Source organism: Dichotomopilus funicola (genome assembly GCF_033296635.1).
Source record: "Dichotomopilus funicola strain CBS 141.50 unplaced genomic scaffold C8A04scaffold_54, whole genome shotgun sequence".
In the NCBI taxonomy this organism is placed as follows: domain Eukaryota; kingdom Fungi; phylum Ascomycota; class Sordariomycetes; order Sordariales; family Chaetomiaceae; genus Dichotomopilus; species Dichotomopilus funicola.
This window is the reverse complement of record NW_026944075.1, coordinates 59,804-71,749: the sequence shown is the minus strand read 5'-3', so window position 1 is coordinate 71,749 and position 11,946 is coordinate 59,804. Positions and strand designations below refer to the sequence as shown.

General features: G+C 53.3%; 3 protein-coding genes across 3 annotated transcripts; 1 reads left to right on the top strand and 2 right to left on the bottom strand.

The window, feature by feature from the left end:
• Nucleotides 1-112: 112 nt before the first annotated feature.
• On the top strand, nt 113-1,552 carry C8A04DRAFT_38863 (Anhydro-N-acetylmuramic acid kinase; the record flags this gene model as incomplete). Its single annotated transcript, XM_062784371.1, has 2 exons — nt 113-217; nt 311-1,552. The coding sequence occupies 2 exons, from the start codon at nt 113-115 to the stop codon at nt 1,550-1,552; spliced, it is 1,347 nt and encodes a 448-aa protein (XP_062635071.1).
• Nucleotides 1,553-1,589: 37 nt separating this feature from the next.
• C8A04DRAFT_38862 (uncharacterized protein) lies at nt 1,590-3,562 on the bottom strand (the record flags this gene model as incomplete). Its single annotated transcript, XM_062784370.1, has 4 exons — nt 1,590-2,519; nt 2,574-2,991; nt 3,050-3,452; nt 3,529-3,562. The coding sequence occupies 4 exons, from the start codon at nt 3,560-3,562 to the stop codon at nt 1,590-1,592; spliced, it is 1,785 nt and encodes a 594-aa protein (XP_062635070.1).
• A 4,656-nt stretch (nt 3,563-8,218) lies between these two features.
• On the bottom strand, nt 8,219-9,946 carry C8A04DRAFT_30685 (SET domain-containing protein 5; the record flags this gene model as incomplete). Its single annotated transcript, XM_062781478.1, has 4 exons — nt 8,219-8,601; nt 8,735-8,823; nt 8,947-8,972; nt 9,056-9,946. 4 exons carry the CDS (start codon nt 9,944-9,946, stop codon nt 8,219-8,221), a joined length of 1,389 nt encoding a protein of 462 aa, XP_062635069.1.
• Nucleotides 9,947-11,946: the final 2,000 nt, after the last annotated feature.

Here is an 11,946-nt window from a genome sequence, read left to right as displayed (position 1 = left end):
AGTCCCGTCTGAGACGTTGAAAAGCGGCCCGATCCGCCGTGCAAGTCTTCACCTTCACCAACTCTAAACGCAAACCTCGTGCTCATTCTCAACTTGAGGTATCGTCGACAGAATGGCTCCAAGCGCTACAGCAAACGGCCATTCCGCCCAAAATGGCCAACCGGCCGGACAGCCACTCGATCTCACCGTGCTGGGCATGAACAGCGGGACATCCATGGTAATTAAGCACCCCCCTTAGGTTCAACACCCTCTCTCATCCCTTGTAAACAAGTTACAACCACCAGAAACTAACACATTCCCCCCCCCCCAGGACGGCATCGACTGCGCCCTCTGCCACTTCCACCAAGAAACCCCCTCCTCCCCCATGCACTTCACCCTCCTCCAGCACGGCGAAATCCCCATGCCCGCCTCCCTCAAAGCCCGCGTCCTGCACCTCATCAAGCACGACACCACCTCGGCCTCCGCCCTCTCCGAAATCAACGTCCACCTCGGCGAGACATTCGCTTCCGCCGCTATTCAATTCTGTGCCGACCACAACCTGGACATGAAGACTGATCTCGACGCGATCGGGTCCCATGGTCAAACGATCTGGCTCGCTAGCATGCCCGAGACCCCCGGGGTTCCCAAATCTGCGTTGACCATGGCCGAGGGGACGATCATGGCTTCCCGCACGGGTGTGACGACGGTCACAGATTTCCGTATCTCAGACCAAGCTGCCGGTCGCCAGGGTGCACCGCTTATCGCATTCTTCGATGCGCTACTCCTCCACCATCCGACCAAACTCCGCGCGTGTCAGAATATCGGTGGCATCGCCAACGTATGCTTCATCCCCCCCGAAGGGCCGGACAGGGCGTATGATTTCGATACCGGCCCCGGCAACGCGTTGATTGATGCCGTCGTGAGACACTATACCGACGGGAAGATGGAATATGACCGGGACGGGGAGATGGGGAAGAGGGGGACGGTAAACCAGGGGATGGTGGACCGGTTTTTGGAGAGGATTCCGTATTTCAAGTGGGATCCGCCCAAGACAACGGGGCGGGAGGTGTTCCGGGATACGTTGGCTGATGATTTGATCGCAGAGGGGGCCGAGTTGGGGTTGTCGGCTGATGATGTGGTTGCGACGGTCACGCGGATCACGGCGCAGGCGATTGTTGAGCATTGGCGGCGGTATGCGCCGAAGGGTAGGCAGGTGGATGAGGTGTTTATGTGTGGCGGGGGGGCGTATAATCCGAATATCACGGATTATATGAAGGAGCAGTTGCCCGGGGTGAAGATGTTTATGTTGGATGATGCCGGGATTCCGGGGGGTGCCAAGGAGGCTGTGACGTTTGCGTGGCAGGGGATGGAGGCTGTCGTTGGGCGGAGTATTCCGGTGCCGGATCGGGTTGAGACACGCCGGCCGTATGTGCTGGGGAAAGTTAGCCCGGGGGAGAATTATCGGACGGTGATGCGGAAGGGCATGTTGTTTGGGGAGGGGAGAGCGAAGTTGGAGTCGGTCAAGGAGATGGTGAACTATGTCGACGGGAAGGCGTTTGATAATAAATGGTAGCCTGTTAGTTTGGTATTGTATTAACTCAAAAAAATGCTCAAAAAGATAGATAATTGTTAGACATAGAAAATGGCCAGGTCCAGTCCACCAGAAACTCATCAGGCAACTGAAACTGGGGTGATAAATCCGACAGTCCGGGCTGCCCCCATTCGTCGGAGGGAATCTCCTGCAGAGCTGGTCCAGGGCCAGCAGCTTCTGCGACACCGGCCTGGTTCTGAGAAGCTTTGGTCTGCATGTACTCCTCCAAACGCACCACTAGCCCCCGAAGTCTTTGTCCCGCCCCCGCACTCCGGTGCAGAAACGCCTCGAGACTCTCGAGTAGATCAGCCATGGACAACAGCAGCTCTCTCACCCGCCGGCAGGAGCTCTCAGATAGCCGCCCCTCCATCACCGATCCCAAAATTGTGCCGATGCCGCCGATGTGGTAGATGAGGGGCGTGCTGATGGCCCTGAGGTACGGCTTAGGCACCTGGTGGAACGTCGCAAGGACGTCGCTGACGACCGAACACTTGGTCTCGATATCCGCGCCCTCTTCCAGCGACAGATAGACCATCCGCAAGAGCGCCATGGTGGCCTGGATGTTGGCGCTTTGGAACCCGTAGATGTCTCTTGCCGGGTCTCCTGTAGCAGGCTGGAGTTCCTTAAAGACGGGTGGTAATGCCGAGTAGAGCTGGCTGACGCGGTCTTGACTGGTTAAAGAGAGAGATCTGCCGCCCATATTACGGTCTCCCGTGAGATTGAAGCTGGAGGACCGCGACCTCAGCATGCTGAGATTATGTTCAAGGATCCGGTAGAGGTCGGTGGTGAAGTTCCAGCCCACAAACCAATTAGCCCCATCATTTGGATCTTCGGCATTAGTGTCGTTTCTCCCTGAAGGGTACTCGACCGTTGCGTGACTCTCTTGGTAGTGTATGCACCCGTCCCAGACAACGGACGAGTACACATCCAGCGTGTACATGGACCAATACTACCCGTCCATCAGCGCAGCCCTTGGTTATTATCCCGTGGTGGATCGACTTACCAATCTCCTCCGTTCCTCCCTTTCCGACGCCCCGATATCCTGCGGCCAATTCGACTCATCATGCCACTGATTAACAGCCAAAACAGTAAAATAGTGCCCCATATACATCTGCATCGCCCTTAATTTGGCATCCTGCAAACTCGCCAACGCCAACAGCGCATAACCTCGGAGGTGGTCAAAATCCCTGCAATGCAAGATATTCCTCGGCAGTCCTTCTTCCGCGGCCGCAAAGAACATCTCCGGGCACATGGCGCCCAGCTCTTCGGGCTGCGGCCGGGACGACGCCAGCGCGCCGTCTCGTACTCTTGCTAATGATAGCGCGCAGGCGGCCATGATGGAGGAGAAGAAACCCCGGTTTCGGCTGTGCTCCAGCGCGTTGAGTCGGCGCTCCAGGCGGATAGGGTCGAAGAAGGGGAAGCTGCCAGTTGATGGTTAACCGTTTTTGCTGTAGTCTAGAAACGGGTTGAATTGCTCACATTGGGTAGACAGTTTCATGATACACAGCAAGCAGCGTCCGTACGACCGGGGTCGCAAATCGCGCGAATTCCCGCCATGCTGGACTCAGAGGCTCCGCACACCCTGTCTCGGTTTGGGCGCTATCATCGCCCTGTCCAAATCCTCGGTGGTCATGATTGACCGCCGGATCCCGAAAGCCAGATGGAATTTGGGGCACAATAACCCGGCTCCGATCACGAGGCGGCGATTCCGGATCCGTAAGCTGCCGCTGCACGGGCCGGGCCGCATCGTGCAGAGAGCCAGTCCCCCGTTTGGACGGCCGCGAGTATGTGCATCGGACATCAAAGTCCGTACAATTCTGGCATCGGCTTGGGTCCAGGGGGTTCTCCTGGCATTTGATGCGGCGCTTGTGGCAGAAGTCACCTGAGAATGTCAGCTCTTCAATCGTAGGAAAGAATGTGGATAATTATCAATGGAGAATAAGAATCATGGCCCGTACATGCTTTGGAGTTGCGGAGTAAGCGACGGGGCATTTGTTATGATGTATCTTGGATCAAAGTGTCACCAATGGTCAGTGTCGTGTTACTGGTGTGTTGTGGAGGAGAAGGCCTTGCGAATTGGGGACGGAGTGAATTAATTACGGGGTAATTACATGCCAACGTGATCAGATCGGCCCGTGCACTCATTGTGCGTGACTGACAACGTTCCCGTCTTGGGTCATCCTGTCCTCCTTGGCACTGCCTGTGTTGCACGTTGTGTGTCTACTACAGTTATATGGCGAGACCTTTGTAAATATGTTCCGGAAATGCCACAGTGCTGTGCTCGGAAAACGGACAGTGATTAATTAATGGCGGCCGACAGCCCCCGGGAACCCATGTAATTACTTACCCCCCCATGTGTATTACCTTGATGGGTATGGGTGGGTAATACCTTACCCAAATCATATCGGTCATGGGCAGGAGATACGGGTAGGAACCCATTTCTTGGGCAGAAAGCCACAAGAACGGCATGCAATTCCACAAGGTTGGCCAGAACAAGCTCACTAGCGCAGGGCATGGCTCTTATTAGTACACCAGGATAGAAATCTTTGACTTTGGCTTTCAGGCTGGCCAGCTCTAGTTATGTGCTGGAGGGAGGATACGGTGTTCGTCAACGGAGACCCTTGCAAACGAGCAACCGTCTCATACCGGGAATCAAATCCGCCAGGCGAAAAGTGTTGATTCAAACCCTGTTCGAGCTGCCTCGTTTCCCGAGCAGCACGGATTTGATCCTGCTTCTCCTTACTCCATAGCTTGGACCGGTGCTTCCGCCTCCTTTCCAGCCTCTTTTCCCGCTTTTCTGCCGCTTTAATGTCAGGGTCGACATAAGGACGAACGGGGCAAGTTGCGATATCCCGTAAGATATCCAATACCTCGTCATCTGGGTTTTGACCGACACACCGCTTCACTGCTAAAAGGAGAAGAGCCTTTAAAGTGAAGTTGGCATCGTTCCCAGCGACGTGTAATCTATTAAAAGGGCACCCTAACACACCTAGCAGGTCGCCGAGAGAGCCGCTCCAGATCTAGAATACTTCATTGGCAATACGTGACGTATCCAAAATCCTAGAAGGTGGCCGTTCAAACTCGAACCCCAAAGCCCGTAAAGCCTGGAGCTCGTTCAGAATGCCATGGCCAACGAGTACCACGTTGCGGTCTCGAGGAATGTGTGATTGAATGGTTTGTAGCATTGACGATGATGGAATCCTGATTGTCTCTCCAAAGAGAAATTTATTAGATGCTTTCGTGATGTACGATGGTGATCCCGCAGCAAAGTTTAGAGTTGAAACGAGCTTTTCTGGTGAGACCTGGCGAAGGTCCTTGGTATCGAGAATCGCAAATCCGACTTGGCTATTGTCTTTCTGGGCGAACCCGCTTTTGATGGTATCGATGCCTTCAAAATCGATAGCGATGATGACGGTATCGTGTAGTGCTGGTGATTTCGGGATAGAGTGACTGAGCCCTAAAATTTCAAGTACCATGGCGAGCCCATGCTCCGTGATACGTGGGAGTGCCGACAGGACGGCTTCTGGCTCCTCCATATAGGGCTGTTGGTGGTTGCCCATCGATAACAGTGTCCGTCGATGGCTGATAGTTCCACTTGAGTCTCTGTCGTCCCCGAATTTTAGCAACCGTGGGAACCAAGCGAGGGTCACAGCAACTAGTTATGTGGATGCAAGATTCAGGAAGGTCAGGGGACATTCCATCGGATGGCAACGCACAGAATAGCACGTGCGCACACCTCGCTTGAAAGGAGATACCCTTCCATCCCGAGACTCTGTGCAGTCTAACCCACTCTCCCACTGCCTCGCAACCTTATGGTAAAATCCCTCTCGCTAACCTTGCTCACAACCATGTAAGAAAGGAGACGGAGGCCATAGCTTCCCTGGTTTGCCTGCCTTGGAGGCATCACTTGTGTCTACCGTAGTTGTATTGCGATATTTCTGTAAGTAGAGATGTTACGAAGATGCCACATTGTTGCCTTTCAACGACGGAAAGTAGGTACATACCTGGATAGGTAATCAAGTAATTAATTACAAGGTGTTCACATCTTGGGTCGCATGTCACCCTTCAACAAGCCCCGAAAATAAGGGCAGAACAGGAAAGAAAAAATGAAATGAAAGAGAACGAGAAAGAAATGAAGGCAGAACGGAAAACGAAACACGGGCCTGGATTGCCGTAATTACCGCCCGGGCGGTTCAGTATGCAATCACAATCGAGAACAGCACGTCGTTGTCAGGTACCTATGCTAGCTTTCGATTGAGCAGTCCGGGCAGGCAAGTGAGCAGCCTCCGCAGGGCTAATGTAACGGCAATTCAAGTGTACCTCAGCTTCGTTAGGCTCTGAAAAACGAACCGTTGCTAGGTCGGTCCCCTTGTAAACGTAATTATGGATGTACTTGATTGCTTTGACTGAAGCACTAATCTCCACATTGATATGTGCCATGTATTTACGGCGGAAGCACGGGTCAAATGAAGGACTTGGATCACGCCGGCCCGGGCACTCCAATCCACACGTCCCACTACCACGATGGTGCCGTCGACGGGAATAAAGAAGAAACCGGAGCCCAAGAAAAAGGCGGCGCACGCGGACGCACTTACGCCCACCAACACTACAGCGACAACGCTGCCCCCTTTCTTCGCCCGATGGGCAGGGGCAGGGCCACTGGCTGTACACAGCCATGTAGTAAAGGCCCCAGACAGTCACTCATTACCGGCCCTACACACGTCAGTACGAACAGAATATACCGGCATCTCGACATTGTGAGATACTAGCATCGTCAGAGGGCGGCAAGAGTGTGGTAATGACAATTGAGAGCAGAGTAAGATGGTAATGGGATGCCCGTAAGGATAACGGAAGAGAAAATACCAATGGTGACCGAGGGCTCTCCCAGCTGGTCTCAGACAAAACCGATTATGACGGAAGAATTTAGAAAGCGAGAGGTATACGAAGGTCAGGACTGTTAGTACTTTGGTATGTTCCACTGAATGGTGATCGTGACAGGGGTGGGAATGTAGCCCTGAGGTACAGTTCGAGGATGACACGACCCTGTTTATCGGGTACATCGACATCCAAGATCACCATACGTTTCAACCCAGTGAGCTTGGCTGATGTTTTGGTGTGTCTCGCTATTTCCGGGCGCCAAACCGCGGTTGCCTTCACCACCGTGAGCATGCGCCTCCAACGCGGGTTCTCGAAATAACCGGCTTGTAAACGCTACAAGAACTGTGGGCTGATGTTGAGTATGATGGTTCTTGAGCGTCAGGTTGATCCTTTGTGAGAGGAAGGGCGTAATCTGGTACATTAAAGAGGCTCAATTAAGAATTAATAAACTCGATTGTGACTGCATTTCTCGTGTCAAACATAAGCTCTTCTTTTGGACATGGACGACCGCACGGTTAAGACTGCCTTTCCATGAGTTGGCCCAAGGTTCCAATGCCCTGGTCGAATAAGTCTTTCCGTGGGACCTTAATTGCAGTTTGCAATTCACACGCTTGGGGGCAAGATCCTCCAAGCATCCTCTTAGAGGCAAGTGTGGTCTAGAAGTTTGAGTGGACGCGCCTCCTACTGGAGCATGAGATTGCCAAACTGCGTGGCTTCCCCCAGCAAGTCTCATGGAAAGAGCGTTGGCTCTCCCACACTGATTTCGTGTCTCTGGAATTAATATAAATACCCCAGCTCCCTCCACCTCACTTCACCTTTCACACCACCAAATCTCAACCACTTCAGATCTCGCATCACCCAGCTCATTGAATCCCAAACCAATTGCACCACCAACACCGAAACCCAACCATTCCCCCCCTTCCATCCCTTTTTATCTCTCCCACCATTGCGCAATATCATCGCCGCAATCAACATCATGGATTCGGATTCGGACTACCCGCGTGATCCGGCCCCGCATACTTCGTCAGCGTCTTGTTCTCTTCCAGTTCACTATTCGATTCCTAGACATTCTTCTCCCGATACAAAATCCCCTCCGATACGAGAGCGGCAACTGGACGGGCACGACAACTCACACGGCACTCTGGCTCTTACCCAAGAAACGTCCCCCCTTGGCGGTGCGCCCCATGCCACAATGGCATGATCATTGTCGTGCCATGCAATGCTTTCTCGCCCAACGAACGCTCTTCCAGGCACATGACATTCAAAACGTGCTCCGCGCCGTAACGGTGTACGCAACACATCTCCATCTAGGACCGCGGTGGGAGTTTGGATCATTGGAGGTTTTGCTATTGCCAAAGGGAGAACTGGCTGGGTTTGGGGAGGAAAGTGAAATGACCACTGTCGAGTGGGTGCGTGGTTGGGGGCTATATCAGTGTGGCCTGTTTGAGGAGGGCATATCAGTGTGGCCTCTAGGAGAAGGGCTTGTCATTGGTTTCAGGGTGGGATCTGAGAGGACATGTACCGTTAGTCCCTATGTGATCGTCATGGGACATCGGTGGAGTGCGTGGTTGGGGCCAATTCCACGGGTAGAGAAATCCACGACAAGATTGGGAGGACATGTACCGTTAATTCCTTAGTAACAAGCGGTCGGTGAATGGTTTGGGCTTTTTGAAGGACATTGCCTGCTTCATATCCACGTTGACTTGTACGATACTAAAATTGATGTTTTCTCTTTGAACTGTGCCGCAAAATACAATCCCCTTTCACTCGTTAACCCATGGCCGCCCTCTCGAACATCTCGGTCTCCTCCCGGCCTCGCTGCGCCCACTCTCTCCCCTTTTCCACCTCCCCTGCGGCCCCCCATAACCGGCCGAGCACTTCATAATGTCCTCCCAAATGCGGCACCAGCCCTTCCTCGTCCACCGCCTCGACAGCTTCCGAATACAGCGCCACAGCCTGCTGCATATCCTCTTTGCGGCCGCGCGACACCAGCTCGATAACTTCCTGGCCGAGACGTGAGACCTTCTCGCGGCGCTTGTCGGACGCAGCGAGGTCAGCGGGAGGCGAAGTGCAGAGATCGCAGGTGCAGGTGAAACCCCAGCCGGAGAGGAGGTTTTGTTGGCGGATTGTGGAAGGGAGGCCGAAGGTTGAGTCTGTTTTTTGTTTAGGTCTTAGTATAAGGCTTATGTTGTTTTATGTTTATCATGGGGGGATGGGAGAAATGGGGTTGAGTAGTAAGAAGAGGAGAGGGAAGGTAGGAGTAAAACCAGGGAGGAGGGAACATACAGCTGATGGTGATCTCTTCGCCGGGGAGGATGTCACGAAAGGCCATGGCTGTGTTGGAGAGGGTGGTTGAATTGAAACGGGTGACGGCGCTGGTGTTGTCTGTTAGTATCACTTTTGCGGGTGGGAACATGCGAGAGGGGCATGTGGGAAACTGTGAAAGGGGCAAGTGGAAAAACTGGAAAAGGGGTAGTTTAGGTGGGTAGTAAGCTCACCTTGGTTTACAGGCGTGGTTCATCCTCTGTCATGCATCGCGCATTAGCCAACTCATCCCATCCCACTCAATTAGGTAATTAATCCATCCCAGAAACAGTATAAACTCACCGCAATCTTGGGAAACAGCGCCATATACTCCCGCCCCTGCACCTCCACCACAAACGAATTCGTCTTCATCACATCCTCACTAACCGGCACCCTCTTCTTCCTCTCCTCGTCCTCATTCTGCCTCGCCAACCCGAGTACCTCCTCTCTGCCCCGCGTAGATAACCGCCCAATCGCCTCAGCCATCAATTCGCGGCCCTGGGCCTGTTTGACGTGTCGCGGGAGTTTGGTATCGGCTAGCACGGCCGGGTAGTCGATCATGAAGATGCGGCCGCGGGGGATGGGACGGGTGGCGATTAGGCCTTTGCCTTTGTTGGGGAGGTCGCGGAGTTCGTAGGGGAGGTTTTTGGAGTCGGGTTCTTCGCTTGTTGGTTCTCGGGTTGTTTTTTCTGCTGTTGTTGTTGTTGTGGCTGATGATGATGATGATGATGATGATGATGCGGCTTCGGGGCTGAATAAATCCGGGAGTGGCTCCAATGCTCCTGACAGTGATGCCGATACTAACATGTCTGCTACCGCTGTCACCGCGGTTCGGGACACTTCATCATCGTTATCCACCACGGTGTCTTCGGTGGTAATGGCATACGGCCGAACATCGATGACGCTGAGGCCGCGGTCCGAACCGTGGAAGCCGGCGTGCGTAAAGATGCAGTAGTCGGTCTTTGGGAGACAGTACGGGCGGGCGGTAAAGGGATGCCAGGGGGGTGGGTCCCCTGAAGAAGGGGCACAACTCGGGGTGGTGGTGAGGTTGAAGGACGAGGGTTGGAGAGGGCCGGGCAGACAGGTGGTCCCGAAGAGGTATTTGGGGGGTGCTGAGGCTTTGGCTTGGGATGCAGAGGCGGAGAGAAGGAGGGAGGTTGCGGCGAGGCTGGAGAGGTATGGTATTGATGGCATTGTAACGGCAGTTTGTTTTCACCACTTTGTACAAGAACGTTTCTCCGAAAGAAAACAGAGAACACCACGAACCAGAAGAAAGAAAACGAGCGGAAACCGGTGTCTATTGAGAAAACGAAACTCTTCAAGGCAGGAACAAATAAACCGAAGAAAAGAACGCAGAGATAATTAAGAAGACAAGAAAGGTAAAACAACGGCCCAGAATGCAACAACGCCTTGGATCATCGACCTCCTGAAAGAACACCATTCCTCGTTCTGCGTGCCAGAACGGAAGCTTGACATGCCAATGCTCTCTTGTCAAGTTTTTAGTCAATTACCCATCCGAACCGACACTCCTTTGATGATCCTCCCATTCCCAGCACTCAGAGTGGATCATGAAACCCACGGCACGGCAATGCCAAGTCCTGGGCAGCGGACCGGGCGGCTCGGCGACAGCTGGGCGGGCAATTGAGCCGCCATGTCGTGTCCGAGGTGGAGACGCCGGACGGTTGAAACGGGCAATTCGGAAGAGGACTGGGTTTTGTCGCTGAGAGCAGCGAGATCGTCGGGATTGGCAAGAGTTTGTTCTGGAAATCTTCAGGGAATGTTCCATGTTGTTCCCTGAGGTTTCGCGGAGCAGATCGGATACCACAGTTATTGAACTCGACGATGCCTGTGAGCCCGTCAGGGACCGCATGTGTCCCAGGCGGCCGAGAATTTCTGACATTCCAATACTCCGGGACAATAGGGAACCATTGTTGTTGAACGTTGGCGCCCTTACAAAACGCCGCAGGAGGGAGGTATTCGCCGGTTGTCGAGATGCAGTTTGGATAAGCCCTGTTTTCGGAAGTATCCAATCGCATAGTTGTCGGCATGCGTTAAGCGAGTGCATTCGAAAAAGGAGGTCCTCCATACGCCCGAATTCGTCGAAATTCCACTTGCTCATCCGGAAGATATCGTCAACTTCAGGGTTTTCGAGGCACGGAAACCAGGCCATGAAGATCGGTTTTGTCACGCCGTGAATGCGCTTTGAACCCATTGCAGGCTCCGATTTCATGAAGAACTGGATTCCGAGAAAAGAAGCGCCGAATCCAACGTTGGCTAATACGTTGGGGTTCCCCGGCCGGTCGTTGAGCCTGGAGGAGGCGCATGGCGAAGCTTTACTCTGCGCGTGCGTTGGCGCTGCACCGAGGGCCTGAATCAAGATCCACTTGGCAAGCAAGGTGACTGTTGTGGTTGTACGCGGGAAGGGATTTGGCCATGTTCGGAGGTTTGGTGGCGACGCGGCGTGATTCGGAGGCATGAAAGCGTCTTCGTATAATAGCGGGCATACGGGGTGCCGAAATCGATTGAGGTGGCGCGGAAAGATGCGGGTTGTTGCCAGTGCATCATGCAAATCTTGGTCTGAAGAAGCAATCTTGAAAGGTTGAATGCATTGGTAAGTTTTCAGGTGTTTGTTAGGAAGAACTGGTGCCTTTAAATATTCAGGAGTCGGTCGGGTTCACAGCGAGACGACTTATGCTGGGTCAGGAAGGCATCACGGAGTAGATGGAAAGTGGTCAGGGGGTTTGCTCTTGCTGCTGCGGGATGTTTCCCAACAGGCGCGCTCGACTAGGTAGGTTCTGCCAGAGCAACCGTGTTGTTGTTACTTCCTTATGACGGAGTAAGTCAGGTCTTCATTGCCAGATATTTTAGAGTGTTGGTCATTCTTTCTGCGGTAGTGGATTCGAGTCGGCAGGTTGAAGGGTTGCTTGCCGGCAGGAACCTGGACGTCATAATTTCTTTTGGTCCTTGGTGATGCTTTCTGCATTCTCACGAGGCGGAACGAAAAGCCGAACATGTCCCATCCAATACAAGCCCATTTATTCACCTGTCCAAAATCGTATCATTCGTATTGTAGAGTTGTTAGCCATAACAATGATGAATTATGCCTTTGCCACGGGTTGGCGTGTGTTTAGTGTGTAACATTCGAACGCTCAGCCCCTCAGCTGTTCAGAGCTCCGCCAGCTGACGGCGAACTG